General features: G+C 42.1%; 1 protein-coding gene across 3 annotated transcripts; it reads right to left on the bottom strand.

Annotated features, from left to right (window-relative positions):
- On the bottom strand, positions 1-26,248 carry rab11fip5a (RAB11 family interacting protein 5a (class I)). 3 transcript variants are annotated; one of them, XM_069160752.1, is made up of 6 exons: positions 25,371-26,248; positions 12,312-12,823; positions 10,502-11,090; positions 5,596-7,953; positions 3,353-3,536; positions 1-2,779 (listed from the first exon to the last, which is right to left on the bottom strand). In XM_069160752.1, exons 1-6 carry the CDS (start codon positions 25,745-25,747, stop codon positions 2,522-2,524), a joined length of 4,278 nt encoding a protein of 1,425 aa, XP_069016853.1. In that variant the 5' UTR covers positions 25,748-26,248; the 3' UTR covers positions 1-2,521. The 3 variants fall into 3 exon arrangements, with proteins under 3 accessions (XP_069016853.1, XP_069016854.1, XP_069016855.1); XM_069160753.1 differs by having other exon boundaries at positions 3,392-3,536; XM_069160754.1 differs by lacking the exon at positions 5,596-7,953 and having other exon boundaries at positions 25,371-26,241.
- Between the last annotated feature and the right edge of the window lie 930 nt (positions 26,249-27,178).

Below are 27,178 nucleotides of genomic sequence, written 5' to 3'. Positions count from 1 at the left end.
TGAGCAAGAAACACAAAATATTCTTTATTAAATATACAAAAATTTGTGAAACAGAATTGCATCACGGATTGTAAACTTTCCAATCTTACACACTACCTTAAGCACATTCCACCAGCTACACGATCGAGGACAAAATACAGTCAGTTCAAATAAAAACTCTGTAAAATGGAAGACATGAAGGAGGATGTTTGTTCTCGCACCGCGTTGAGTGCCGAGTCACTTTTATGATGTCTCTACAGTCAGCTATGCACTGGATATTGTGTTGTAGAACCGAGACGACGGGATGGGTTTTCGGATGCTGCTGCTAATCGTCGCCGTGGTGGTCGAACGTAGGACGAGTGCTTAAATCACAGAGCGATTAGAAAGTGCAGTACGGTGTAAAGTAAATCTAACTATACCGATATCAGACAGACGGGTACAGTAGAGTTTTCTTCTGACGAGTTAAGTAGTGCAAGGACATCCACGAATGCTGTTAAAAGTGGCATCATATCAGAATACTTTATGGTGTGTCGATCGGCTCCACATATTAAAAGCGGCAAGGCTTCGTGTTTTTGTTTTTTTTGGCATTTCACAGAAAATCACTCTTACTACTCATTTTCTATTGGTATGCATACAATGTATTTTTGTGCAGTGACTTAAACAATATTATAATAAAGCATCAGGGGAATAAACAAAAAAAAACAAAAAAAAAACTCTCAGCGAACAGATGGCTTTTTTTTTCTTCAAAACCTGCCCCGACAAGTAAAAACGAAGTGCTAGATTCTTAACAAACGTCAAAACAAAAACTAAAAATAAGGCAGCATTTGGCATTTCAACACGGCATATATGCTGTAAAACGCGGTATATATCCCTTTGTAACACCTGAAAGCAGTAGCAGTACGCGTGCTCGAGCAGAAGCAGATGTGACACGCGGAGTGCCGAGGGAGGGGAAGTCAAGTGGCGGCATGTCGCAGGCATCTTTCTCGACGCCGTGGAGTCGATAACGCGCGCGCGGGAAGGCAGAAGCATGAGATCAGAGATGCTGCGATGGCTCGTCTCGATACTGACTGGATATTTGAGTGATGCTGTCTTCACCTGATAACGCCGCGACCCACACGAGAATCAGTTAGCTTATGTGGCTGAGCATTATGGGTAATTTCAAGACATGCCCATAGGAAGACGAAAAAGAAGGAAAAAAAAAAAAGAAGGGAAGAGGAGAGCAGAAGATAAACAGCACTCGTCGTGCGCTGAAAATAAAAAACCATTCGCTTGCTGGCTAAGAACACTTTTGAACATTCATGAGCTACAATCAGTTCCCAGGAACGTGCTGAACACTCATGCCGCTCGTTTGGTTTGTAAAGTCAAGAACTAGTCAGAGCACTCTGTATCTATCAGGGAACATTTGAAGGGTGTCAATCCAGAACAGCATAGAGACCAAAGAAAAAACATCCCAGAAAGTCAGACAGAAGGAATCCAACCGGTGGTTTCACACATTTTACTCATCGACCAGGATTTGTGTTTACATTTAAGGAATTTCTGACAATTTTCTAAAACATACTTAAATATTGTAGATTGATTTATTGCCTTTCAGATAGTTTCTGGGTCATCTCAGTCGAGCTTAAACTTGCAGAGATTTGAAAACTTTTAAATCTATCGAGGTGAATATTTTTGCAGCCTTTGCTATTATGTAGGGATGTGCTAGCATAGCATGTGCTACAGTAGTTGTAGGCAGGAATTCTTTTTGAGGGTGCTTTAAAAGCCAAAAGTGAAATGAAAATCTATTGCTTTCCAGACTCTCAAATTTAAGTATTTGTGCCTTTTCTTTGTTATATATAGTAACTTAAATATCTTTGAGTTTTGAACTGGTAGCTAGACAAATAAGAGATTGAAGGAAACTTAACATTTTGACTTTTTTCCTCAACTAATCCATTAATCAAAAACTACAAAATTAAACAGTTTTTACTCTCAACTGCATTTCTAAGGCATAAAAAAGGCATTCAAGTTTTTGTTGGGATGGATTCTTGTCTTTGAGAAGACTTCACTAAAATCAAATTAAACCTATGGCTTCCTTGAAAGAGTGATATCCTCTAAAACCTGACGGTACGCTGTAAAAATGGCCAATGAATTTGTATTTAAAGGATTAAAACATTTGGATACACACCGTTCTGGATTGAAACCATACAATTTTCTCTCTCTCTTGTGATTCAGTGATATTAGTGAGAGGTGAGGTGAAAAGGAAGAATCAATGTTTCTACAATCAGGATCCCAAAATGGAAGCATCTGGGCTGTGAACCCACCACCTTGGCTTTGTGAACCTGAAAACAACCTGAGGACGCGCTACATTCAAAAGAAAAACCACTCGGACGAAACCTTTCAGACCAGGACGTGTGTCAGTCCACTAATGCATGCCGGCTGGAAAAACGACGCCTCAACATCTCTCAGTGCCGAAATATTTGTATCAAAAAGGACAGCATAGCAGTGAAAAGACTAAAGAGCTGTTGTGGAGGTGAACTGCGAACCCCTTTCCCCCCCCCTACGTTTGTCACTTGAACTTGGAGCGCACTTGCAGGAGGGTGGGCTTCTGTTCCATGATGCGCACCAGCAGCGTGTCGATGTAGTCCTCCAGATCTTTGACCTGCGGCTTCAGCCTCCTGAGCTCCAGCTCGCGCTTGCTCAGCAACAGTTTCTGACGCTCAAACTCCGCCTTCTGCCTGTTAAGCTCCGCCTCCCGGTGCACCAGCAGGGCAACCAGCTCGCTGTGGGTCAGGTGGTAGTACGAGCCGGCGCCTTCTGTCGCAGACTGGAGACAAGACGGAGAGGCAGGAAAAGAAAGCAAATTACAAATCTTTTCATTCACTTCCTGTTGATGCAAAGCTATAATTTAGAACGGTGAAAGGAAATGAACTGTATCGAGGTTTAATAAATATTTAGGGCTGCAGCTAATAATGATTTTCAGAATCAATTTAACTCGCGTAGTTGTTTGTTTCACAAGTAAACAAAAACAAGAAACTGTCATTTCTCTTTCAATACTTGCAGATATAACAAAATCCACTGCATGAAATCAAACCTCACTATAATCCAATAAATGACATTTAAAAAAAAAGTATTATAAAGGTATGTTTCTTTAAAAAAAAATAAAAATTAAATGTTAATGTTAGCAAATAAGTATTTTTATATTACTTTTTCTTCTCTTATTGCTTCCCTTACATATAAATTCACTGGTAAATCCAAGTTATCTCCATTATCATGTATTCTTAAATTAACAAGCAGCTACTGTGTGTGTGAAGAGAAACTGAGGCTGACATATGAAGTGTATAAATGTCATATAAATCTAAACACAAGCCGTGATCATTAGACAGAAAAATGCACTCACATAGTGACTGTCGTTTGCAGTATTATTCTGGTTCTGTACCTTCTTCCTGTCAGTCTCCTGCTCCGTGAGCTGGCTGCTCCTCCCCGGGTGGATGGTGGACTTGAACTTCTCCAGGCCGGTGGCCAGCACTGACCGCTTCTCCTCAGCCAGCATGGCAGTGGTCAGGGGCTTCACTGGGTGGGGGCTGCACGGAGGGACAACAAAGGACAAACACAGCACAGACAGTCAGGTAGACAGAGGACTGTCTGGCCCTCTGAAGGTTCCCAGTTAACAAAGCTTCAACAATGTACACGTTGGCTGTTTCTGTATGATGTCTTTATAGGAAAATTTAACTAAAAAAAACAACTTAATTCAATTCAAAGATTTTTTTTTGATCTTCTGTCTTAATTTGAAAATCACCACATGCAAAGAGGGGGAAGTGGGTGATTTTCAGAGTAAAGCGTTGGGATGATAGTTTTATGAATGTTTTAATATCTAAGAGTAGCTTTTTTTCCCCCAGGGCTTTCAACCATATTTCATGGTCTTCTTCAACAAGCAGAACCTGCCCAGGAACGTCAAATCTCTATATAACCACCTGTAAATGTAGTAAATTCATGAAACCTGAAGAAGCCTGAGATGTGGTCAAAAGCTCTGAAAAACCTTAAACAACCTAAATAACCTTAAATTTTAAATATTCTATCAAAGACTCAAATTCACAATATTAACATGGAACTTCTAAGCTTAAATATTCAAATAAATCTAGTGTTACCGTCTTATTAGCATCCATATGTATTATTAAAATACATTTAAATAAAAGCTGAGTACCACCTACAGTTATCCACCAAACTACAAGCATTTTTTGCTGCTATTAATTTGGCTCAAACTCAAATTTTATTCCTTTTCTTAAGAGGTTTAACATGGACAAACAGAAGATGATTAATGGGATAAAAAGAAAAATATTTCCTTCTTTCTGGTGAATTCCTAGATTCTTTCACTTTATGCCTGAACATCCTTCAAATGAAACAATATTAGAGGAAATAAATAAACAAAACAAAAAATCAAGAATTTTTATTTCAGGCATTAAAAAAAGTTTAAATTTTTTTTAGCACTGAGCTTTTATTCTGAAAATGATGCACAACACAACCAAAATTGACTCTGAAAACTTAAGCAAATATTTTTTTTTAATGTTTTAATCTTACACGGGCAAAACGATGCCACTGTCCTATTGTTTCATTTAACCAATTTTCCTGCAAGCCAGGAAGCTAACAAACAAAGCAGTTCTCTATTCAGGTCAGCTTGAGGGATCTTCCGAAATGACAACTCTTGTGTAGTCTAATTTCCTATGTCAGTGACCTACATTTCAAAGAAAATCTTCTGAGACTTACTGGCACTCACAAAGGAAAAATCTTCCTCACATATATCTTTCTTTAGCCCTGGTATTGTAGGTTTAATCACAATTTGAACACAATAGACCCCTAAGTTGACACCAGACATTAAAAGAACCATTTAAAATCCCAGTAATGCTTCACTTTAGAGCTCAAGATCAAAGGAGGTTAGACCGGTGTGAGGTGTTGAAGGAAACACTGGTGAAAATTGAAATTATCCCAAAAACTGAGACTTATTTGCATGCACTGGTGCAATCAAACATGTAGAAATTGTGTTAAGTGTTATTACCCGGAGGTGAAAAGGAAATGCAATGCGTGACAAAACAACACCTTTTTTTTTTTTTTTTTGGGTTCACAAGAAAAAAAAAAAAAAAAAAAAAAAGAAAAGGTTTCTGGTTGAGGTTTTGGCAAATGAGTGTGGCTGTGTGTGAACACTGGCTCGCCCTGTGGGGTCTGTGTGTGTGTGTGTGTGTGTGTGCGTGTGTGCGTGTGTGTGCGTGTGTGTGCGTGTGTGTGCGTGTTGGTAGGGAGGAGGTGTGTGGTAGGAATCAGGGCAAAATAATAACTGCTAATTGGCCTGAGGCTTTGTTTCTTCTCCTGTCACCACAGCTAGGACACACACAGACACCTGCACAAGAGTCCCGTTAACACCAGTGCACATGTATGTGTGTATGCGTACGTGTGTGTGTGTGTGTGTGTGTGTCTGAACAACAGAGAAGGTCACGTCACAGCCCCCCCTCCCGTCCCAGAGAGTCGGCACAGAAGAAAAGCAGGCGGAAGCGGAGCGGCAGAAGGAGACCGAAGAGACGACAGGATAGAAATTTCTGGAAGCAGAAGGTGCTTCCTCTTCACCTTTTCACTGAGCGTGTGCAGCCTCACCTGTTCTGCAGATTGGCTGCCGCCTGCTGCTGCTGCTGCTGCTGCTGCTGCTCTGTCTCCTGGAGCATTGGCACTGGTGCTGCGCCGGTTGGCAAACTCGCCGAAGCGTTGGCAAGGGAAGGGAGGATATAGAGAGCTACAGGGGAGCTACTACGGTCAGGACTTAGAGAAGGAGCAAAGGAAATCAGAGTGGGAAAGTGGGGACCCGGCTGAGCCAAGGAGGACTCAAGCATCACGCCTGGATCGCTCCCAAAAGAGGGCAGCAGGAGTTCGTCAAAGGCCGGCGCCAGAGCTCCCTCGGACTGGGAGCGATGTAGCGTAGCAGTTTGTACCTGAGGGCATTCCGCCAACCCGTCAGCTGAGACGACTTGCTGGGTTTTCACACCTCCTTCGTTGAGCCTCTTTGGATTACAGCTCGTGTGAGAGTCTGTCGCTGCTGCAGGGAAGACTTGTGAGCCATCTCCCGTTGGGAAGCTTAGCTCAAGAGTTACCGGCTTGTCCTGGGCCCTGCGGAGGGATTCTTGTCCGTTAGATGTCCTGGATGCATTTGGGGAATCTACCAGGCCCACAGTAGCACCAGTTGTTGTTTTAATCTCCCCACACAGCGTTGAGTTAGCGGAGTAAAGCGTCTCGTTTGGTTCGGAAACGCTCCAGCATTTGGAGGACTGGTGAGACTCGCAAGTTTGGTAGTCTTGCGAGTCGGGGCTGACATACAAACTTTGGAGGAAGCTGCTTGAACTCCGATCGGATGTGTCCAAGCATAACAAAGTGTCGTCAAAGTCTCGGCTAGGACTGCTCCCAATGTGACTGATGTTGTGGAAATCTCCAAAAACATTAGCATCCTGCTCTCCTAAACCGGCGCTTCCAAAGAACGTATCAGACAAATGCTGCTCGGCACCGGGGGAGGAGGTTGTGATGTTTAATGATAGTGGTGTGGAGGAGCGTTCAGCATCTGCACTGGCAGGAATCTGCACATCTGGATCATTTTTAGTAGACGTATTAGTGAAATCCTTTGAAAAATCCAGTAATCTATCGACGCTTTCTTCTCGACTTTCATTGAAGGTCAATTTCGGTTGTAGCTCGAAAAAGTTCGGCAAAAAGTCGGGGTACACAACATCAGAAATGTTTAGTGTCTGAGTATTTATACCTTCAGTTCCTGTCTTATCTGTAGGGATCACGGGTTGTGGATGTGTCAGCACTGGAGATCTTTGTGCTAAAGAACCAATCAACTCCTTTTCACTGTCACTAACCCCATGTTGAATAACAGTTCGCTGGGATGCATCGATTAAAGACAGATCATCTGACATGTCGGATTCTGAGGGCTTTTCTGTTTTCACCACAGATGAGTCAGAGGAATTCTCGAAGCCGAGGATGTTGCTTTCAGCTTCCTCGGATGAGGACGCTGAGAATTTGTCAGAATGAGATGAAATACAGGAGAGGAAATCATCCTCCGCCAAACTTCCGAGACCCGAAGAGCTCGGATCCGGAGAGCCGCTGTTGAGATGTGTAGATGAGATGTAACGTAAGGTTTGATGCATATTAGTGTCGGTTAGATCGTTATTAGCACTGGTGTCTTGTTTAGTATCAGTGCAAGCAGAGTTAGAGGGAGTGTGTTCTGGGATCGTTTCAAGGAATTTGGAGAAAGTGTCGAGGTGATGCAGGTTAGTGTTGGTCCCTTGACCGGTGACTTTATGTGCTTCGAATAAAAAATCTGTACAAGATCGTGCATTTGTGCTTTGATCAGCTTCCGTTACGGGTAGTAAAGCTCCTTTATTATTGCCGTGTTCCAGTTGATGGTCGCTGGGTGGGTTTTGCAGTGTTTTGCAATCTGTGGCGAGATCCTCAGGAGACTGTAGCCTGCCAGCTGCAAACGCTTCGAAAGACTCGTCCCACTCTGAGTCCGGTTCCCTGACAGACATAAACGGGTTGGACAACTTCTTGAGTAGAGGTTTCTTCCCGTCTGTGGGAGTTGGAGGAAGAGGTCTTTTCCCAAGTTTGGCTTTCAGGTCTTCTGTGGTCAGGTTGTCATTGGTCGGGTTAGGGTTACCGGGCTGCGGGAAGAGTTGAGCAATGGGAGGCCGGGAACTGGAAAGATAGGGCAGAGGAGGCAGCGAAGGTTTGAGGTGCTGAGGGGTTAGCGTGTCTTCGTAGAAAGGGTTGTGCTGGAGGACAGAGAAGAAAGGGTTGCAGGGGGATATGGGAGGCGGTGTGCTCTGTGAGGGGCAGAAGGGGTTAGTGTGGTGCAGGGGAGAGCCCAAAGAGGAGGGATCTACGGGGGGACCCGAGGGGTGGCGGGTAGGTGGGAGAGGTGGTGGGTGGGGGTCAGTGCTGGGCTCTAGTTTAGGTGAGACCACCAGGCTGTGAAAGGAAGGGCACACAGTCCTCTTCGTTAGTTAGGATCGTTCACACAGATTCGTTAAAGCCTGGTGCTAGACAGCAGATTTATTGGCTGAAAACCGCTTACCGCTGCCACGAAGCACGGGTTTGAGAACCGAAAGAGTGAACCAAAACAATCAAACTGCAGCCCGTAACACCAAAACAATGAGCTAAAAGACTCAAAAGTGTACAAAAGGTATAGCTGACAGCGGAGTCTGTATAAATATAAAAATCGAATTATAAAAATCGCGATTAGTGCAGAATTAAAGATAGTGTGAGAATTTGTGAATTTTAGACATTGGCGCCCTCCTGTGGTGGCAAAAGCACAGAGCAACAGAAATGCACACAAAAATCCCCCCACAGATCAACAAATAAACTTTAAGGGTTATATATTTTTCTGCAAACTAAAAGTTATTGTCAGAGTAAATGGACTTTGTGTTTTACAACCACATTAAAGGTCCACAATTTGTGGTTTTAAGTGTAATTGCTAAGCAAACAAATTCTATCAAAAATTGCAATTTAATTGTTGAAATTAATGATGCATGTTTTAATGTCTTCCAAAACACTATTTATCTAAGAAGATCTGCGTCTGTCTCTTCTGTGTTTTCACCGGCCCGTTGTGTAATATTCTGCGGGAAAAGTTGAGGCAGCTGCGTGCAGTCGGTGCCAACTTCGCCGCATCTAAAAGCATGTGGGTGTGTAGGCTGTGAAAATGTATAGTTCCAGAGCTGGCACAGAGACACTGTGTGTACTATGATCCAGAACGGCTGACCTCGCTTCAGTCAGCAGGTGCTTATCAGTCCAATATTTTCTTTATGCTCACTGTGTGAAAATACTACGACGCCGGCTTCTTCTGGTTTTTTTTTTTAAGATCAGTAAATTGATAGAAAAGTGAAAATTAAAAGTAGTTGTTTGATCTTCGTAGACCTGAATTAAAAATAAATTATATATAAGGTGCACAGGAGGAAGTACAGTCCAGCAGGTGACACCTCTGAAATGAATTACCCACTTAACTGTGTGCTTGTGTTAGAAGTGGAAATAAAATTAGATGAGGTTTACTTCCCTGCCTACTCCCTGCCCACACAACCCCCCCCCCCCTCCCGCACACACACACACACACACACACACACACACACACACACACACACACACACTCACAAGAGAACAATGATTTTTCCAGCTCACATCATCATCTTTCCATGAAACTGACATTACTACTGAACCATATCAGAGCCAGCACAAAGCTTCGGCTGGATACAAGTTAATTCCAACGGAGCGGCTTCCCACCCTCCATCTGCATTGCAGATACCTGCTGTAACCAGAGACTGAGACCAGGAGGGACGCGTACGGAGCTGGAAGCACCCTCTAGCTGTGATGCTGCTCCACAGGACGTAAACAACTACTCGGAAATTTGACTCCTAAGTGGCTCAATTTTGGAACACAGTAAATATTAATGTTATCAAACTAAATGGCTCCACGGGCGACATTATCCTGCAAAGCAATATTTCACTGTCTGTCTGTAAGTAGTTAAATGCTAGAGCCAGGAGGTGATTAGCTTAGCATTAAGACTAGAAACTGTCAGTCTGGTTCTGTCAGACGTGCAAAAATATACCAACTTGTTCAATATGAACCTAAACAGACATGTAAGAAAGATAGTTTATGGTTTTAGAGGCAAATAGGTGTTTAGATTATTTCTTAGGGAGCCAACACAGTGGCTTCCTTGAGGCTTGTTGTCAAAGTGAGGTTGCCAGGTTTGGTAGTAACTTCATGTGTGCAGGGACCTGGATGAAAACCTGGATGTATCTGGCAACCTGCACTACACTATATATGCTGCACAGAAATACAGGGCAAATGGATAAATTATTGCGCATCCCAAAAAATGGTAAAGGAAAAGAATGGCATGGCTCGCTCTAAAATTTCAAACTCTTTTTTAAATGGTCTTTGCCTTTGCTCATATAATCAGCTCCATGTTCAGGATAAAGCAGGTCTAAAACTGGAATGGATGGAAAGAAAATGGCTGCTTTACCCTGTTATTTTGCAGGGCTTTTTCCACAACACCTACTATAACATTTTGATTATGATCATGAAAATTTTTAAATAAAAACACACTGATAAAGATTTACCTAAAGGTAACACTACATCTCTTTTTTTTAGTGAGCTAGTCTGTTAAGTCTGTGTCATTTTTCTCCATCAGGTAAAATCCAAAACAGTTTCTATAAATCTATGAATAAAAAAACCCCACAAAAACCTTGCTGCAAAAGCATCAACCTACACTTTAAAAGTAATCTTTCATGCCCCCTTTTTTCACCAAAATAAAACCAAAGTGTCCAGATTTGATGTAATTAGACACCTCAGTCATGACTAATGATGCAGGGAATCTAAACAGTGCAGGTTCGTGCTCATGTTAGCGACTTCTTCAAATTACATTCACACTGAAATGATAATTGAATCATCTTTTTGATGTTGTAACAAACGAACCTGTCAGTGTGTGACTGCCGCTCTCTGTGTGTGATCACAGTGCGAGTCTCACCTGGGTTTGCTGTGCGACTCCTTTGATCCGAACCACCCCTTGTATTTCTCCTCGGAGGCGGCAGTCTGTTCGGACTCATCCTTGGACCGACTCTGACCTTTCCCAGCAGACTCGTTCCTCTCGTGGGAGAGCAAGTTCCTCCTCGGTTTCTTCCCCTGGATGTCCGATTCCGCCGCGGAGGCAGAGGACAGCGAGGCAGCTTGTGGCGGAGCAGCCCGTCCCAACTGCTCCTCTTCCCCACTCAGCATCGGGCCGCTTTTCTCCAGGGCCGCGGCGATGGCAGCTTTCTCCTCTTCGCCAGGCTTGTCAAAAGACCAGCGGCGCCCGTCTCCCACGAGGCCCCTGGGGAGGTCTGCGTCGGGTCGGAGGTTCTGCAGCGACACGGAGAGAGGCAGAGACTTCTGCAACAGTCCCAGGCCTAAAGAACCTGCAGGTGTCCCTGAGCCTGGGTCCGGAGGCTGGACCTGGTACGAATGGCTTCCGTTAACACAAACAGTCGGCTGAGGCACTGCGATGGTGATCTCACCGGCCTCGTCACCGAACTCGCAGGTGAGAGAGGACGACTTGGGCGACGTGTTTGCTGTGTGCTCTGCAAGAACGAGGCAAAGAGAGGAGGAAATGAAAGGATGTCAGAAGGGAGAGTTTAAACACACAGACATTGGAGGGAAAAACATAACGCAGGCAATCAGTGAGTTAATGAAATTAAATTAACAGGCAGTTTAATCAGGTGACAGAAGCTGGTGATGGCTTTGACTGACAGTTTTTCACAATGGGACGAATCAGAGTCTCTGGCAGACATGAGCAGAAAAAGAAATGAATTAAATTACCTCTCAGTATTATGAGAGCTGTTGCTCTGCAGTTTGTAGTGCAGCATCTCCTCCACGCTGTTCTCTAATTAGCCAATTTAAAAATGTAAACGGCACTTTCCCCATGCACGATTTTCACTTCATGATTCTTTGCGGGCTCATTAACACTTTGTTTTTTGTTCAAATGACTTTACTTTAAAAGAGAAAATGTACATTATTGCAGCTGATTGTGGCACCATAGCATCCCACTGAAGTTGTGTTTTTTTCCTTTTGCATTTTATGAAAATAAAGTCATATCATTTCCATAAAATCGTCCAGGATCTCACTCTCTGCCAGATTTTGGTGCAATTTTACTCAATGTTTTTCAGATTTAAGAACAGATATGAATATTTTCTAACAATATAATTACATGGGAACATTATTCACAGCAATATTGAATTAAAAAAACTGATTTAATGAGAGTTTTCCTCTTTTTCAGTCTTCCAATATACAGGGTACGTGTTTATTAGACATCATCCTCTCATGATGGGCTTTTCAAGAAATAGTTGAGTTAGCTTAGTTTAGAACAAAGACTGGAAACAGGGGGAAACAGCTAGCCTGGCTTTGTTTTAATAGTAATAAAATCCATCTACCAGCAGCTCTAAAGATGACTTATTAATCCATTAGATATTCTTGAATCTTGTCAAGAGTAAAAAACACAATTTGGGTTGTTTTCCCCCAATTTGTATAAAAACTTCTAAAATGAGTAACATCTGATATAATTTTGAACTGTAGTGGGTTCAAATTAGCATGTTTTCACAATTTTATGACATTATTGGATTAATTATTAATTGATTTATAAAAAATAAAAAATAAAATCATTGAGTGGTAATGAGCTGTTGTAAAAGAGTGCAGGGTTGTTGACATGAACCCGTGTGTGTGTGCATCCACTAGGAATTCTGTGAATCTGAAATCTACTATTTGGAATAAAGGTGCAGTGCAGTAATCTTTGGCGTCCTCCTCACCTGGACTGTTGTCTGCCGTCAGGTTGCTGCTATTACTGGGGGAGTTGGAGAGGTCGGAGACCACCACACTGATACCGGCGGTGGGACTGAGGCTCCCTCCCCTTGATGATGACTCGCTGCTCTCCGAGCCCAGAGACGTGCTGGAGCGAGTGTCGGAGGATTTCCGCAACTTCCCCCTCAAGAAGAAGGTCCTCATCTTGCTCCGCCGGGCCTCGCCCCCCTCATCGTCTTCATAGTCCTCCTCCCCGCCTCCGTCGCTCGGCAGTCTTTGGCGCATCCGGTACAGAGAGCCGTATCCGCTTGGCAGGACAGCCGAGGAGGAGTCGTCTTCGCTGGACCTCCTCTTCCCCTTTATGCGCTCCTTCAGCTTGGTGAAGGTGGAGGCGCTCTTGTCCTTCATGACCAGGTCGTACATGCTGGCCGTCAGGTTGTTCCGGGTGAACTGGACGGTCACTTGGATTTCTCCCCGCTCCTTCTCCTTCTTTCCCGTCTTAGAGTTGAGCCGGTACCACCTGCAGCAGAAAGGAGGAAATTCACATCAGGTTCACAGACACAATGTTTAATCATTTAGTTGGCTCATAGAAGATTCATGAACAACAATTCTGTGAAATTATTCATTTTTAAAGTTCTTTATCAAGCAAGAAAGCATGTTCCAGTCTCTCAAATGTAAGAATTTATAGTTTCTCTCGTCTTCATGTTAATATAAATCAAAGTTGCAGCTTTAGGCTCTGTGATGAGCATTTCTCTTACTTTTTTTTTTTAGACATGTAATTTAATCAATTAATCAAATACAGCAACAGAGCAACAGTTTCATTGGTAATCAAAATAATAATTAGTTGGCAACTAAACTGGGCTTCTGTTCTTGTCCTGAAAAGATTTGTTGAGTGTGAGGAGCTATTTTGTGCGTCTCTGGTTTCTAATGTAAGAGCAGACAAAGTTTGATGACTCATAGTCTGAAATAATAATAGCTGCATGAGAAAATAACTAATTTATTTGATTAAAAGTAAAAAGGTAAAGGCCAGTGTTCATAAAAACCTCGCTGTAAAATGCGCATAATGTCAAGAAACTTCCAATCACTGATCTGAAATCCTGTTACAGGTGTGAAGAAAACAAAATCTGCAGGTTAAATAAATCCACTTGTAAATTTTTATAAATTTCAGGATGAATTCAACAACTATGAGACCGTTTTTTGTACTCAAATTGAACAAAAAAAGCGTTTTGAATTCATTGTGATTCACGTCTCTGCCGGACTTCTTCACCATGGCAACCATAGCTAAGGCTTCTAGGTACTGCAGTTAATAGCCGTGATCACTATAAAAAAATTTACTGACAGGAAAATTTTTTAATGCAAAAAAAACCCCAGCAGTGTCCCCTCCAAATTATGAAACAATGTACTGACACATAAAAGCTTTTACTGGATAATAATAATAAGAGTGAAGAAGAGTGTAAAGTCTTATTTTGAAAACACTGTCATCAAATAATTCAGCAATAAGAATTTGAAACTGAAAAACAACTAAAATCAGTGCAACACAGAACATTTAAAAAAAGTAAAAGCAAAATATGAAAATATAGAAATATATGTCTATTTTCATCAGCAGCGTTTTGCAGGTAAAATGTATGTAAAATCTTTGTGTATACAGGTAGTGTCGCTTTAATAAATAAGTGCAGGAATATATGCATCTTTCTGTGTTATGCATATTGTAATAGATAGATAGATAGATAGATAGATAGATACTTCATTCATCTCTCAAAGGGAAATCTTTACGTTACAGCAGCATATAAAGGGTAAAGCAATAAAAATGACAAATTAAAAACAGCTGTGTAGAAATTGCTGTATGCTATAGGCACATGAATGAGTGTATTGTTGACGAATGGGGCTAATCTGTCCTCAGACAGAGTAAGAGTGTATTTCTGTGCCTGCGTCCTACTACCACCACACAACTGTGTGTTACCAGACATCCCACAATGCCTCAGGGAGGCCTCTTTTTTTTTTTTTTTTTTTTTTAATCATTACGGACCCGGTGAACAAGAACAATGAAGTAAAACAATGGTCAGCTCTGATTTAACTCTGAGTGACCTCCATGAAGATGACTGAAAACAAGTCCGCTCAACTTTTACTGGACGAGCGAAGAGATGCAGTGCTTAGAAACGCCGTGCCAACTAGTTCACCGCACAGTGATGTGGGAAAGTCTCATCTGCTCTGTTGTGACCATTTTTTTCTTTTTTAAAAGACGATATGACTGACAAAAATTCCCCGGGTTGACACGCATTTCTGCTGCCAGTGGGGAAGAAAAAAACAGGCCTGAAACCAACCTCCTTTTAGATATTTCACTTCCTGTGCTGCAAGGCTATTTTCACCCTGCACCTCGACCACACTGCCTGTTTGTTCGTATGTGTGCATTGTGAGTCTGAGTGACACAACCCTGCCCAAGCTTCATAGTCTTGATCATTTTCTGACAGTTCAATTTTGCAGAATAGCCAAACTTGCCATTCCAGGATTAGTTGATGGCGCCTTACGGAGCAGCTTTATGGAAATATTATGTAATTCTATGCATGAAGACCAATTTATATATAATCTAAGACACATGGACAACCTAAATGACCACAAATATAAGAGTCAGTGACATTAAATTATGCGCAAATTCGCAAATGTTTACTGAAAATACATTAAAATTAAAATGTTGCACTGTGGCTTTGACGAAATTAAGTGTAATTACATGCAATTTGATGATGTGGTTGTGAAACTCAAAAAGCTTCATGAACAACAACAGCGTCCGATTGTGCTGTTGTGTCAACAAGAAAACCTGAATGTCATTATCTGGAAACTCAAAAGTTACAAGAACAGAGGCCTGAACGTCAAAGATGGAACACGAAAGAAAACAGAGCCTAAAAAAACCCCCAAAACTCTGATGTAGGTGAGATCTGAGAAATCAACCTCACACATCAGTTGTCTTAGAAACTAAACAGCTTTTTATATTTCCCCCCACGAGATCCCGTCCTTTTGTTCTGTAAACCAACAGAGTGACTGTGCAGAAACACTGCAAGGCAGGAAATTATGTTGCAATGCATGCACAGTCCAAAAATACAATGTAAAATTAAAACTGTAAATAAAACTATCACATATCAATAATACACTAAATAATGATATTTTTTTTTATAAATTTCTCACGAAATATTACAGGTTTTCCATTTATCCTCCACTGTTTTCTCACCAGATCTGAAAACAGTTTAACTAGTTACCACAGAGGAAGACGACACGCCTGATGAAATAAAACTGCCTTGAAGTCATCGAAAGCTACTTCTTCCAGCCCCTGTTTGGTTCAAACTATCCAGCTGAGGAAAATAAAGAGCATAGCTCCACCACTTTAGCACAAAAACAGGCGTAATTGTAGGCTGCAGAGAAAGAAAGAAACAACACAAGTCGTATAATTCACAGCACACGGGCTGTTATGTAATTGCCATCGTCCCCTGAAAACACGGTAACACCCGAGAAGACAGCCGGTGGAAAACGGCAAACAAACTTCCTGCCAGTATGACTCAAAAGAACATAATTATTAACGAGGAGGTGGAGGAATGCTGGGCCTTTTTATAGCTCCACAAACAACAAACAATACATCTCGTGTGAATAGACAACAATGGAAATGTGCCACATGAGTTTGTTATTTTCATTAAGGGAGGAGTGGCACTCCCATGAAGCAAGTGCATAATTTATGTTTGTGTATATGCATAAAAATCAATTTGACAGAAGATGAATTATTATTATTTTTTTCTCTCTCCCTAAAATTGTACATCCCTCGAACGTCTGTTAGGTGTGGACTCGAGTTTCACATCGATGCTCCAACAGTAGTATCAGTCCTCCTCCTGACACGTCAGCCAACTCCCTGTAGCCAAGGTGGGGTTCACATTCCAACACACGAGCTGGGAGCTACGTCAGGGTTTTTCTACTGCACAACTACGAGCAAAAAAACTACGACCATCATCACACCACTGACAAGTGCTCATTAAGGAGGTCTTAAATCTCCCATTCAGCCTCTATTTTGTGTTTTTTGGGAACATAAAAAAGTAAAAACTTTATTATTATTATTTGCATTTATATTGTTAGACTTTGGGTTTTTAATTGACTAACTTCACAAGGTGGCGCTTCATATATAAATATTCAGAGAAAAAAATGACTTCTGCTGACTAAAATAAATGTTTTCAAAGACAATGCACAGAAGTTAAAGGCCTATTTACGTCCGTGCACCTGCGCTTGTGGGTCGCGCGATGCATGAATAAGCCTGACAACAACAAATGTGGCTGTAAGTTAACAGACAAGAGGCCCTAAATACAGAAAGTGCAGCACAGACAAAAGTACAGCAGCCTGTGTTCTGGAGCCCACATGCTCAGGCAGAGAACAGTCTGTTATCGAAGAGGACCTACTTTCCCAAAAGCACCATCCCACACAGAAACTGTAGTTCGGCCAGGCTGCCCTGCTGAAGCATTTCAGGCTATAAACAGCCAATAAAAAAAAAAGCTTATGAAGACTTCCAGCACCACAACTATCTCCAAAACCAAAATATTCTGCCTCCTGTTTTTTTAGGAATTTGTGGGAGTCGGCACAGATTTTGTTGTTGTCCATAAACAGTCCCATTCCAGAGCTGCAGAGCATAACTGCATATCTGCTTCCTCATCTTGCAAAAACAGGAAATCTCAACACTCCACCCAATCTCCCCATCTCCTCATCTCATCTCCTCATCTCCTCATCTCCTCATCTCCTCATCTCCTCCCGCCCCATCTCCCTGTCTCCCCGATCCACCGAGGTGCAGTCAGGAAAGTGTTCTCTTCCTGAAGTAGACTTCATCTTACAAAACGTATGTCAATCCCTAGAAACCAAGAACAGGGCTGAAACTACAACACAAGTAGGCAATCGGCCTGTATTATCCGGCGTGTAGTCGGGCTCTGTGGAGCTCGGTGGTATCAGGGTCAGACTAAAGAGTGAAATGAAACTAGTACCAATTTAACAGCAACATTTTATTCATCAAATATGTTTGTTGAGGTGCAATCACTCTGACTTGCACTCGTGTTTTATCTACCAGAGGAGTCAGAAGCTTTCAGGGATTCTCGGGGTGCAGGCTAACAGCTCGACAAGGCTGTGCTACATGCTCACAATCACTATGCTAACTTAATAAAAAAAATACACCATGTTTGCTATCTTAGTTTAGCGTGTTACCATGCTAATAAGTAGTACCCAAGCGGCTACCAGCAGTGACGTCACCCGTTGGTTTGTGAACGTTATGAAGCCTCCAGTTCAGATTTTGTCCGGCGCCATCTTGCTCGCTCGGAGCGGTTTGGAGCAGGAAGTGACCATATTTGGTCGAGCCGGGGGGAGGAGCGAGCGGTGGATCTGACTGATCTGATTGGAAACCTGACGATACTACGTGCCGCCCACCGATAGCTGTGACCTGACTGCGCCACAGGCCTGTCAATCAAACAGACACGCCCCCAAAAACTCAACTTTGAGAGAATTTAGGTCAGGATCGAGCCATCTGCAGGAATATGACACCTCCATTTATAATTTGTCACAGAAAGCTTTGTCTGGTCAACTATTTATCCAACTGGGCAAAAACGATTCAGCAGAAATGTCACCATGGAGGTCCAACTAAAGCTGAAAAGGGTAGAACAGGGTGCAAAAACTACAATCAACGGTAGCACACCAGCGCCTTGGTGTGTCAGGCCCACTAAATAAGATGCAAAGTGTTGCTGCTTCATTTGAATTACCAAGTGGCCACATCCCATTACATTGTCTTCAATGAATTAGGCCAGCAAACGCTCCAGGAGCCCTGTGGGTAATGGTGGTAAATGTGGCCTGGATTCCTGCCTCACCAGCACAACGCAGCGGACCCCGACCACATTCCACATCTGGATGTGATGAGCCTCTATAACCTCACCACCAAACTTCCCCTCGTCATGCATTTCACACAGCCGAGCGTCGCGCTTACAGCCACGCAGGCCGAGGCACATGTCGGAGATCGGCACCAGCGAGGCAGTAAATAAACCGGGAAACGGCTGCTTGCTGTGGAAAATAAGTCAGTTAATTCAGGAGTCGAAAGAAAAAGAGAATGTTTCACAAACCAGATGTGTGTGTGTGTGTGTGGGGGGGGGGGGGGGGGGAGCAGCTTTAAACAAGGTGTTGATGAAGTTTACAACACAACACATGCTGATAGTCCCTTAAATAAATTAGAGAAAACCAAATAACAGATGGGTGTTTGTTTTTTTTAACTCAGATTAATGACAGATGTATTTCTCGAATATTTCAGAATAAAAGAAGAAAAAAAAAAAAACATGTGGAGATCACCTGTCATAATAAAATCCTGCTAACTAATGATATGCTGTTGAAAAGCCCCTGAAACGGGACGGAGAGTTGTAGATTACAAAGCTGGTGCTGCAGATAAAAAAAAAAACATCCCGAGAACACAGGTGCTGTTTTCTGTTTGCTGAGGGAGGCTGCAACAAATAATACAATTTAATCAGCGTTCATGTGATTTCTATTGTGGACTGGGCTGCGATTTTACAAGAGGTTCAAGAACAATTTGTGCAGAGTACATTTCACTTCGTGTTCATACGTTTTAGCCAGAAAAGTAGAAACATTTTGGTTCTGTCTTTCAAAAAAAATTAAAAAATAAAAAATAAACGCCTCGTCCGCAGAGAAACGCACGCCGCCCGTATTCGGCAACTGTGCCGTTTGAATTTCCGTAAGGGCGAGTGTCACTCAAAAAAAGAGTCAGCCAATCAGAAGGAAGGCTCATTGATATCAGTGTCTTAAAGGTACAGACACAAAGCAGCCGGTTGTTGGCAGACAGGAGATGTAAAACTATACTGACATGGATTTTGGTACTTAAAATCACAAACGTATCTTCTTATAGACGTCAGAGATTGCAAAGAAAGCACCAGTAAAGTGTCAAATTAGGGACCTTTTAAGTTTCATTGAAAAATAAACAGAGACATTATGATTAAAAGTGCAAACTGCTGGATATTTTATGTTCTAAGAAATTTGTGAGCACCGTCCTGCTTTTGCTAATTTTGGCAAGTAGCTGGCAGGACTCCACAGCTGGAGCTTTAGCATGCTGGCTAGTTAGATAGCTAAGGGTTGCTCCGAGTACAAACAGGAACAAAAACAAGGCGGCTGCTGTGTCACAGTGACCTACATTTGGAAACAAATCTAACACTTCTAGAAATTCTGGTCTGCTAAAAAAACACACCTTACATGTGCTTTAACAACAACAACAACAATCATCTGTATGTGCCCTCTCCTCTTTTCACGATGAAGCCAGATGGGATGATGGGAGACTCGTGACCCAACAACGCTGCTTCCTCGCTGATTTAAGAGTACAACCCAGTACAAACCAGTTTAATGTGGGCCGCTTAATCCGAGCCGTCTCCACAGGAACCCGTCGAGCTTCATTGGTCGAGGATGACTTGTCAGGTCACGGCGTTACGCAACCTATAATGTCCATTCGACTATATTCTCTCCGGGCTGCAGCTCCTGAAAGTCGGTCGGCTCTTAGCAGAGGATTTTTCTGGATGTACATCACACACACACACACACACACACACACACACACACACACACACACACACACACACACACACACACACACACACACACACACACACTCTCTCTCTCTCTACCTCACTCAGCAGATGGTTCAGTTCTCAGGCCTGAAACATGAAACATTGTTCACAGGTTACAGATAGCCAACAGAGACTCGGAAATAAATGTGACGGAAGTAAAATACCAAATCTAAGTCATAATATTCCCGCAAGAATCCCTGACATGCAGAAATGAACCATCTGAAAATTAAAACGATCCTCCTGGGAAGAAACTTGATTATGAAGGAAAACTGTGCACGACACATTTGGTGTTCAGCAAAAAGCATCGCAGAATCAATTTAGTGTTTCTGTGCGTGCTGATCTAGGGGGTGTTTTTTTTGTTGTTGTTTTTTTGTAGCTTCCTCCTGACACTCTGAAGGGGAATTCACTCGACGCCCACCTTTCCAGTAATCTGCTCGACGCCGGTAATCCAGCGTGCAAAAACATCACGGTCGCCGTTTTTAAAGGGCAGCTGCTGCTCCAGCTTCGTTTGATGGAGAAATCGCTTGATAAGATCAGATATGTTGGGACATGTTTCCAATCACGCATGAATGCTGTGGTTTTATTATACAGTAATATGCGAACATAAACTGGACCCTTGAATATTCTTATAACTGGAATTTGCAGTGTTTCTCCACTCTACCGATTTGGCGTTCTTCATTTTCATTGCCGGTTCATTAGGGCCCGAGCACCGAATAAACCAGCCTGATTGAAAGCCTTGTTGTCGTTTCTTTTACAGTTTCCCTGATGTACGAGTTCAAAATCTGTAAAATTAGGGCAATGAGCCAAATCAATTACATTTCATTGCAAAAAACATACAAACAAAAATATACACAAAACCTCACAATTATTTCAAGTTCGAGGCATGTAAAAACCAGAAGAAGCAGCAAATTCTCACATTTGAGAAGACGGGCCTGCAAATATTTGTTGTTTATTTGTTGACAGACTCCTTCTTGGCTATGAAGTCCCAAATAAAAGACAGCTAAGCCCCAAGTTAAGCCCAAGTCTGAACTCAGTTTCAGGTCCTCAGCAAGTTGTCTGCACCCAAATTTAAAGCCATTTTAAATATTTAAACAGTTAGTATTGTAAATCTTCCACAAGCTAGCATTTGATTTTGACAGCTAACCATCTACTTTGACGACAGTTAACTATTGCTGGCAGATATTTCTACTTGTAACTCGCTAGCCACACGCGTTTTTCACCTTCAATTCAATTCAATTCAATTTTATTTATATAGCGCCAAATCACAACACAGGTTATTTCATGGCACTTAACACATTAAAGTCCTTACAGTGGAACTTTACAACATTAAACAGAGAAACCCAACAATACGACAATTCCCACATAAACTAGGAGGGGGGGGGGGGGAACCCTCCTCTTTAAGGGAGAAAAACCTCAAGCAGAGGGAAGGAAAAACTCCCTCTTAACTGGAAGAAACCTCCGACAGAACCAGGCTCAGAGGCGGGCGGCCATGTTGCCGGCCGATTTGTTTTAAAAGAATTTTGAACATGTCTGCACTTGATGGGACACATACATAACAATGTGCTAAAAGACAGCGGCTAACGTGTTAGCATCCTCTCCAGTGAATGAACAAAATAAGAAGAAGAAAAAAGGATCTGACTTTAGGATTTTTCAGGATAAACATTGTGTTTGGCAAAAGTGACGCAACTCAGCGAACGCTGTTGGCATTTACAGAGGGTTAACTTTAAAGTCTATGGAGCAGATTAGAGCCACTAATGCAGTTGTTTTTTTGTTTTGTTTTTTAACATAACCTCTCAAAGCAAAAGATTTGTGCTACAAGATAGTAAGTGAGCGGTTGCATCTCACATTAAAGCAAATAAACAGATGGTTTAATTCATTCCCAACACTTCTGCTGTTGTGTTTCCGGTTTTGAGAACGACTATTAAAAATCCTCCAAGGTCGGAAGGCTTTCAGGTCAAAGTCACATTTCTTTTCTCCAGATTCACGACTCGAGTCGAGTGTGCAGAATTAAACCAAAATTCGTCCAGATTTCAAACTCATCCATTTTTTTCTACCGACTGTGACGAGAACATGCTGATTTAGAAGTGCAGTTTGTGGAAAATGATGAATCCTGGAGAGAATAAAAAACGCCTGATGTACAGAAGAAAAGGGGACAGAAATATATGACCAGCAGCTATACATCACTGTGAAGGCTCTATCTGCTCTAAAGAGCTTTATAAATATTAGAATTTGTGAAGTGAAGGAGTCTTGGCAGAGCTCTGGCCCACACCTATAACCTCTGCAAGAATAATTGCATCACTACTTTCACTGAGAAACGCAACCAAGTTAATTTCTCCATGTTCTGACAGGAAAGATTTCATGCTAATCTGTCTGTAAAGGGAGTTTTATTGTTGCAGACTGATTTTAAAACTCTTTGTTTTTCTTTCCGCCACCTCACCAGAGCATCTTATTCTTTCTGCATGTTTTTATCATCAGAATTTAGTGCCAACATTTAGATTTTAGATTTTATCATCATGAAAATGAAGCTCGAGTTCAACAAAACAAAAACTTTAACAGTCTATTATTATTCTATCAAGATACACACAAGATATATGAATCACATAACTTTACTTTAAGGGTGTTGCCACAACAAACTAAAAAGAAAATAAACCGTAACACTGAAAACCTTTTATTTTATGTGATTTTTAATATCAAAGTTTAAAAAAAAGAAAAAAAAAGGTGATATTCAACTAAAGGTTCCATTTTCCCCCCAAAAAAATTCAAGTACGAAAAAATTAAATATCTGCTGTGGCTGCGATTCAAACCTCAACACTTGACTTGCATCATTGCAATGAAAATATATTCGCAAAGTTACATTCAAAATCATCAAACTGTCGACAAAACAATCTCCTCTTAAGGTCCAGTTCCATATTTGTGTTTGGCGCTCAAAGATGAAGCTTTAAGCTCAAATTCAATATTCTATGTTCAACTTTTAAACACTGTAGAACTAAGCTTTCTGTTTTTAATAACAGTTTAATTTGAATTGTCAATGTACACAACACATTTGTAAAATAATACATGATATGAGAAAAGATAATCTATTGAAATTGTTCCATTATTAGCTATATTACTTGGCGTATATTAACTGATATGAAATGTGAATTTAATTAGTAATTCATTTAATGCTATATAAATGCTAAAATTTAGGCAAAGTTCTCATGCAGCTGTTATTTTAAAGTCACTGAAGTGGAAACTTTGTGTAAAACACATTAATATGGACCAAACTAATGCATTAAAGCACCACTATTTACCTTTAAAAGAGGAAACAGAATATAAATTATCTTACGAAACAAAAAGTCCACATTCTCAGAGATTTTGTTGTCCATTATAGCCAGAGCCTTATAGCAGCGGCTAATGTTAGCAACCTTTAAACAGAACTTTCTGACTCAGGAATAGAGGAGGGATCTGACTCAGGATCATTCCTGAGTCAGTTCCCTCCTCTATTTCTGTTTCTAGTTTCATCTTTGACAATTGTCCTATAATTTCCATAGGTTTTTTATTTGCTCCAACACATTTCTTAACTAATCCAGAAGGCTGTTAAAATGCTTGAATAATCTAAACTATTATAAAGTCTATTAATCGTCAATCAAAATGTAGAAATTATGGCTGCAGACATGTTAATCTTTGAGGGATAAGACAAGTCAAATTCATTTTTTTTTACCACTAAAAATAAACCCCAGCAAATACAGTATTAGTTTCTTTTCAAACTATGGTATGTATTTCTGACCGATTATTCAAGATTTATATCATCAGAAAGAAAGAAAACGGTTGGGGCTGAGAGAAAGTATGATATGGATAAATGTTGGTGTTGGTGACTTATCTAGTCATATTTCATTCACAAAAGAAATGTGGTCCACTTTCTGAAAGGACGTTCCAATTCCAACCCAGGATGTTTAATATTTCCCTGAACAGGTTGACACACATGAGGAGACGTGTTCCTATTGACCAACCCTCCTTCACTGAATACCACATGGACACTCTGAATGTACCAAAACACCAAACTGCAGACACAGCAACATCTCAGGCGGGCTCTAACCTTCAAGTGTCCAGCACCCAACAGGGCCGACGGTAGGAGACTGGTTCCACTTTCATCTCATATTCAAGGGAGTGAAAGAAAGCACAGGCAGGTCGGCTGCTAGTCTAGTGATAGAAGTATCAACCAGCTTCAGACAACACTGAAAATACATCTCATCTGAGCTCCAGTGGTAGCATCATGTACCAGCTCTGGTTAAAACTGAACAGATAAATACATATTCCAGGTCCTGGTTGCAGCATTGACATCTAAAAAAAAAAAAACTAAAAAAAACACCAACAACCATAAACAAAGCTGCAATGGTTTTATCTATTTCAACCAAAATTTGTCTTTTTTTCACCATTAATTTGGTGACGGCCTTGAAAAAGGGGATGGGAGAAAGTAAACAAACTAAATATTTGAGCTCTCCAGAACATCGGGTTCTCCTGCACAAATCAACACAAATCAACAGTCAACACAAGGGAGAAATAAATAATAGAAGAGTCCCGTTTCTTTGCAGGCAGTAGCCTCAAATACCCATGATGCACTGCTGCCATGAGAAACATTTAAGCTAACTTTTTGATTTTAAAGGCAATCGCTATTTAACCAACACCTGAATGCAAGAAGTCCGGGGGGGGGGGGGGGGGGGGGCTCTGCAGGGGGTGTTGAAAGGCATTATGGGAAGTGTACGACATCACAAAAGACTAATAAGGTTCATATCGAAGAGAAAATGTGTGCACTCAAACCATTAAACACATCCTCCACTGGAAAAAATATCAGATATGATCATATATAGAACTTCCTCTAACTTGTTCACCATCATCATCATTTCATAATCTAGTGGGTGGACTTGTGTATAACAACATGTTATGCTAAAAATACCTTGAAGCTTTGGGATCATGAAACTGTTAATCCCTGGATTTGGGACAGCCACATTAATCCCCCTCATGCTCGATGTCATGCCTCAGCTAGTGGGGAACAACATTTTTTTAAGAGCCCACAACAAGCATGTAATGTAAACAGAGTATGTGTGTGTGTGTGTGTGTGTGTGTGTGTGTGTGTGTGTGTGTGTGTGTGTGTATCTTTATCTTTGGGGGGAGGAGGGGGGGGCCCTCCAGCCTCGGTGATGCTTGGAGTTAGTTTGGTGTCGCTGTGGGAGGAGGGAGGGTGTGTCTGCAGGGCCCTAATGCAGCACCACAGATCTGACAGCTGTGTTTCTGTTTCACAACAAACTGAAATAGAACAAAAGCAGCCTGGAGAGGACAGAAACACCCCGATGGGTTCAGTGAACATAGGAGTGCACATGAAGCACACACACACACGCAGCTTTTGGTCATAGTTTGCAGCCTGCTCTGCATGCTAAACACAAACACACACACACAACGAGTGGAACTTACATGTTTTTCACGCATCTGGTCTCGTGAAAGACTTTATCCAGCTGGATCACCGCCTGTCCGAGGAACACGTCCAGCCCAATGAGCGCCCGGTGCATCGTCGTCAGGACGAGCTCGTTGGCCCCGGCCGGGTATCCGCTCCGCCCGCCGCTCTCCAGCACGCCGGGGTGCACCTCGAACGAGCACTCCTCCCTCCACTCCGGCTCGGTGGTCTTCTCCGCCACGCAGGTCGAGTATTTCTCCTTCCCCAGCTGAATGATGGTGTACACGTCGCTGGTGCCGTGCTTGCCCTTGCCCCGCAAGCCCCTGCCTCTCAGCACCGTCACCTGGACGTGTGTCGGTAACCATTTCTGGTCCTCCTCCACGGTTAGCGAGGACATCTCCTCCCCCCCCCTCCACACAGACCGACCGACCTGCCGCGCTCAACAAGACGAGGCAACCGGGGAGAGGTGGTGGTGGTGGTGTCCGCCGCTTCCTCCCTGCGCTGGGCGTGCACAGTCACATCAGCTCCGGGTCGGCGGGCGGTGCCGCATTATGGCCGTCTGTCGTCTCTGCAAAGTTGCCGTGGTTGCCGCTTGTTTAGTGCCCTGGCTGCTCCTGCGTGTCGGCAGTGTGCTCTGCGGCAGCGGCGGCAGCAGCGGCGTCCGTTCCCGCACGGCGCGTCCCTGCCTCTCTCCCCCTGCCGTACGGGCCTGTCTGTGGGCAGCGACGTCACGCCTCCGTCCTCCTTCTTCTGCAGGACGAGGAAGTTCAGCGCCGACTCAACACATGGCTGCATGAACGGAGAACGAACACACGGCGGAGCCGGATAGTGCAGGGCGTGATGCTGGCTGTTATTCAGCCGAATCGACTCCAACTCCTCCCGGATAAACTTAACTCATTGTGTCCACGCCCCGTCCGGATGAAGGCCTCTGTGCTACAAGCTACAAATAAATGTCTTTGTTAACACCACATGGAAGCAAAATGAGGTTTTAAGTCCTTTCAATGTAATTATAGTTGGCCTGAATAACTCTCGGATAGTTCATTAAAACTTATTTAAGATCTGACACAAGGCTGCAACTAATATTTATTTTATTTATTGGTTTATCAGCTTGTTTTTGATCAATCAAACAATTTATTGGTTGTTAAAACTTAAGAAAACTGTAAAATATAATTTTCCGATATCTTCTTTTGTCTGAACAATCATTTGAAATCTCCAAATCTTCAATTTATTTTTCTATTAAGACAAAGAACTGCAGTAAATCTTCACTTTTGTGAAGCTGAAACCAAGAAATTGTTGGTATTTTTGATTACAAATTGTTCAAAATAGTTGCAGTTTGATTTATTTCATTTTTATTGGCCAGAAACAAGTTTATTGGGAAGCCATTTTGTTAAGTGCATCACTCTTGGTACTTTCCAAAGGTCTGGTTGAAGAAGCTTTCTCCCAGCAAGCTCTGTTCTTAACTTCAGAAAGCTTTAAACTTCAAACCATAATCTTTTCCTAACTATAAGCATTCTTGTTCTCGTGTTCTTTGGTGGCTAAACATAAGGTGCCTGGTGCATCAATATGAGACATGAACAGCTTATGTCAGTATTTGAAGCCCTGCCAATGTTGGCAGAGCCACGCAGGTGAACACGACCATCATCAACGAGCGCTGCTCATCTGACCGTGACTTACTAGCTTTAAAATGCTGGTTTTCTGTTGTTTTTGTCACAGCAGTGTACATCCCACCAGATGCTAATGCTAATGTAGCACTCAGCTATAAATAAACAACAGAATATGTTCCCTGAAGGTTTCCTAATCATTGCTGGAGATTTTAATTCATGTTAAA

This window comes from Embiotoca jacksoni, unplaced genomic scaffold (assembly GCF_022577435.1).
Source record: "Embiotoca jacksoni isolate LCO1_2020_lvr unplaced genomic scaffold, fEmbJac1.0.p SCAF_27, whole genome shotgun sequence".
Classification (NCBI taxonomy): domain Eukaryota; kingdom Metazoa; phylum Chordata; class Actinopteri; family Embiotocidae; genus Embiotoca; species Embiotoca jacksoni.
Note: the sequence above shows the minus strand (reverse complement) of the source record. Positions and strands in the feature narration are given on the sequence as shown.

Bases quoted from the DNA above. Each gene is read 5' to 3' on its own strand.
- rab11fip5a (XM_069160752.1), bottom strand. From the start codon at position 25,747: ATGTCCTCGCTAACCGTGGAGGAGGACCAGAAATGGTTACCGACACAC. The intron at 11,091-12,311 runs GTGAGGAGGACG...TCGTTCTTGCAG, and splicing joins GACGGCAGACAACAGTCCAG to AGCACACAGCAAACACGTCG. The intron at 2,780-3,352 runs GTGAGTGCATTT...TCTTGTCTCCAG, and splicing joins CTGCAAACGACAGTCACTAT to TCTGCGACAGAAGGCGCCGG.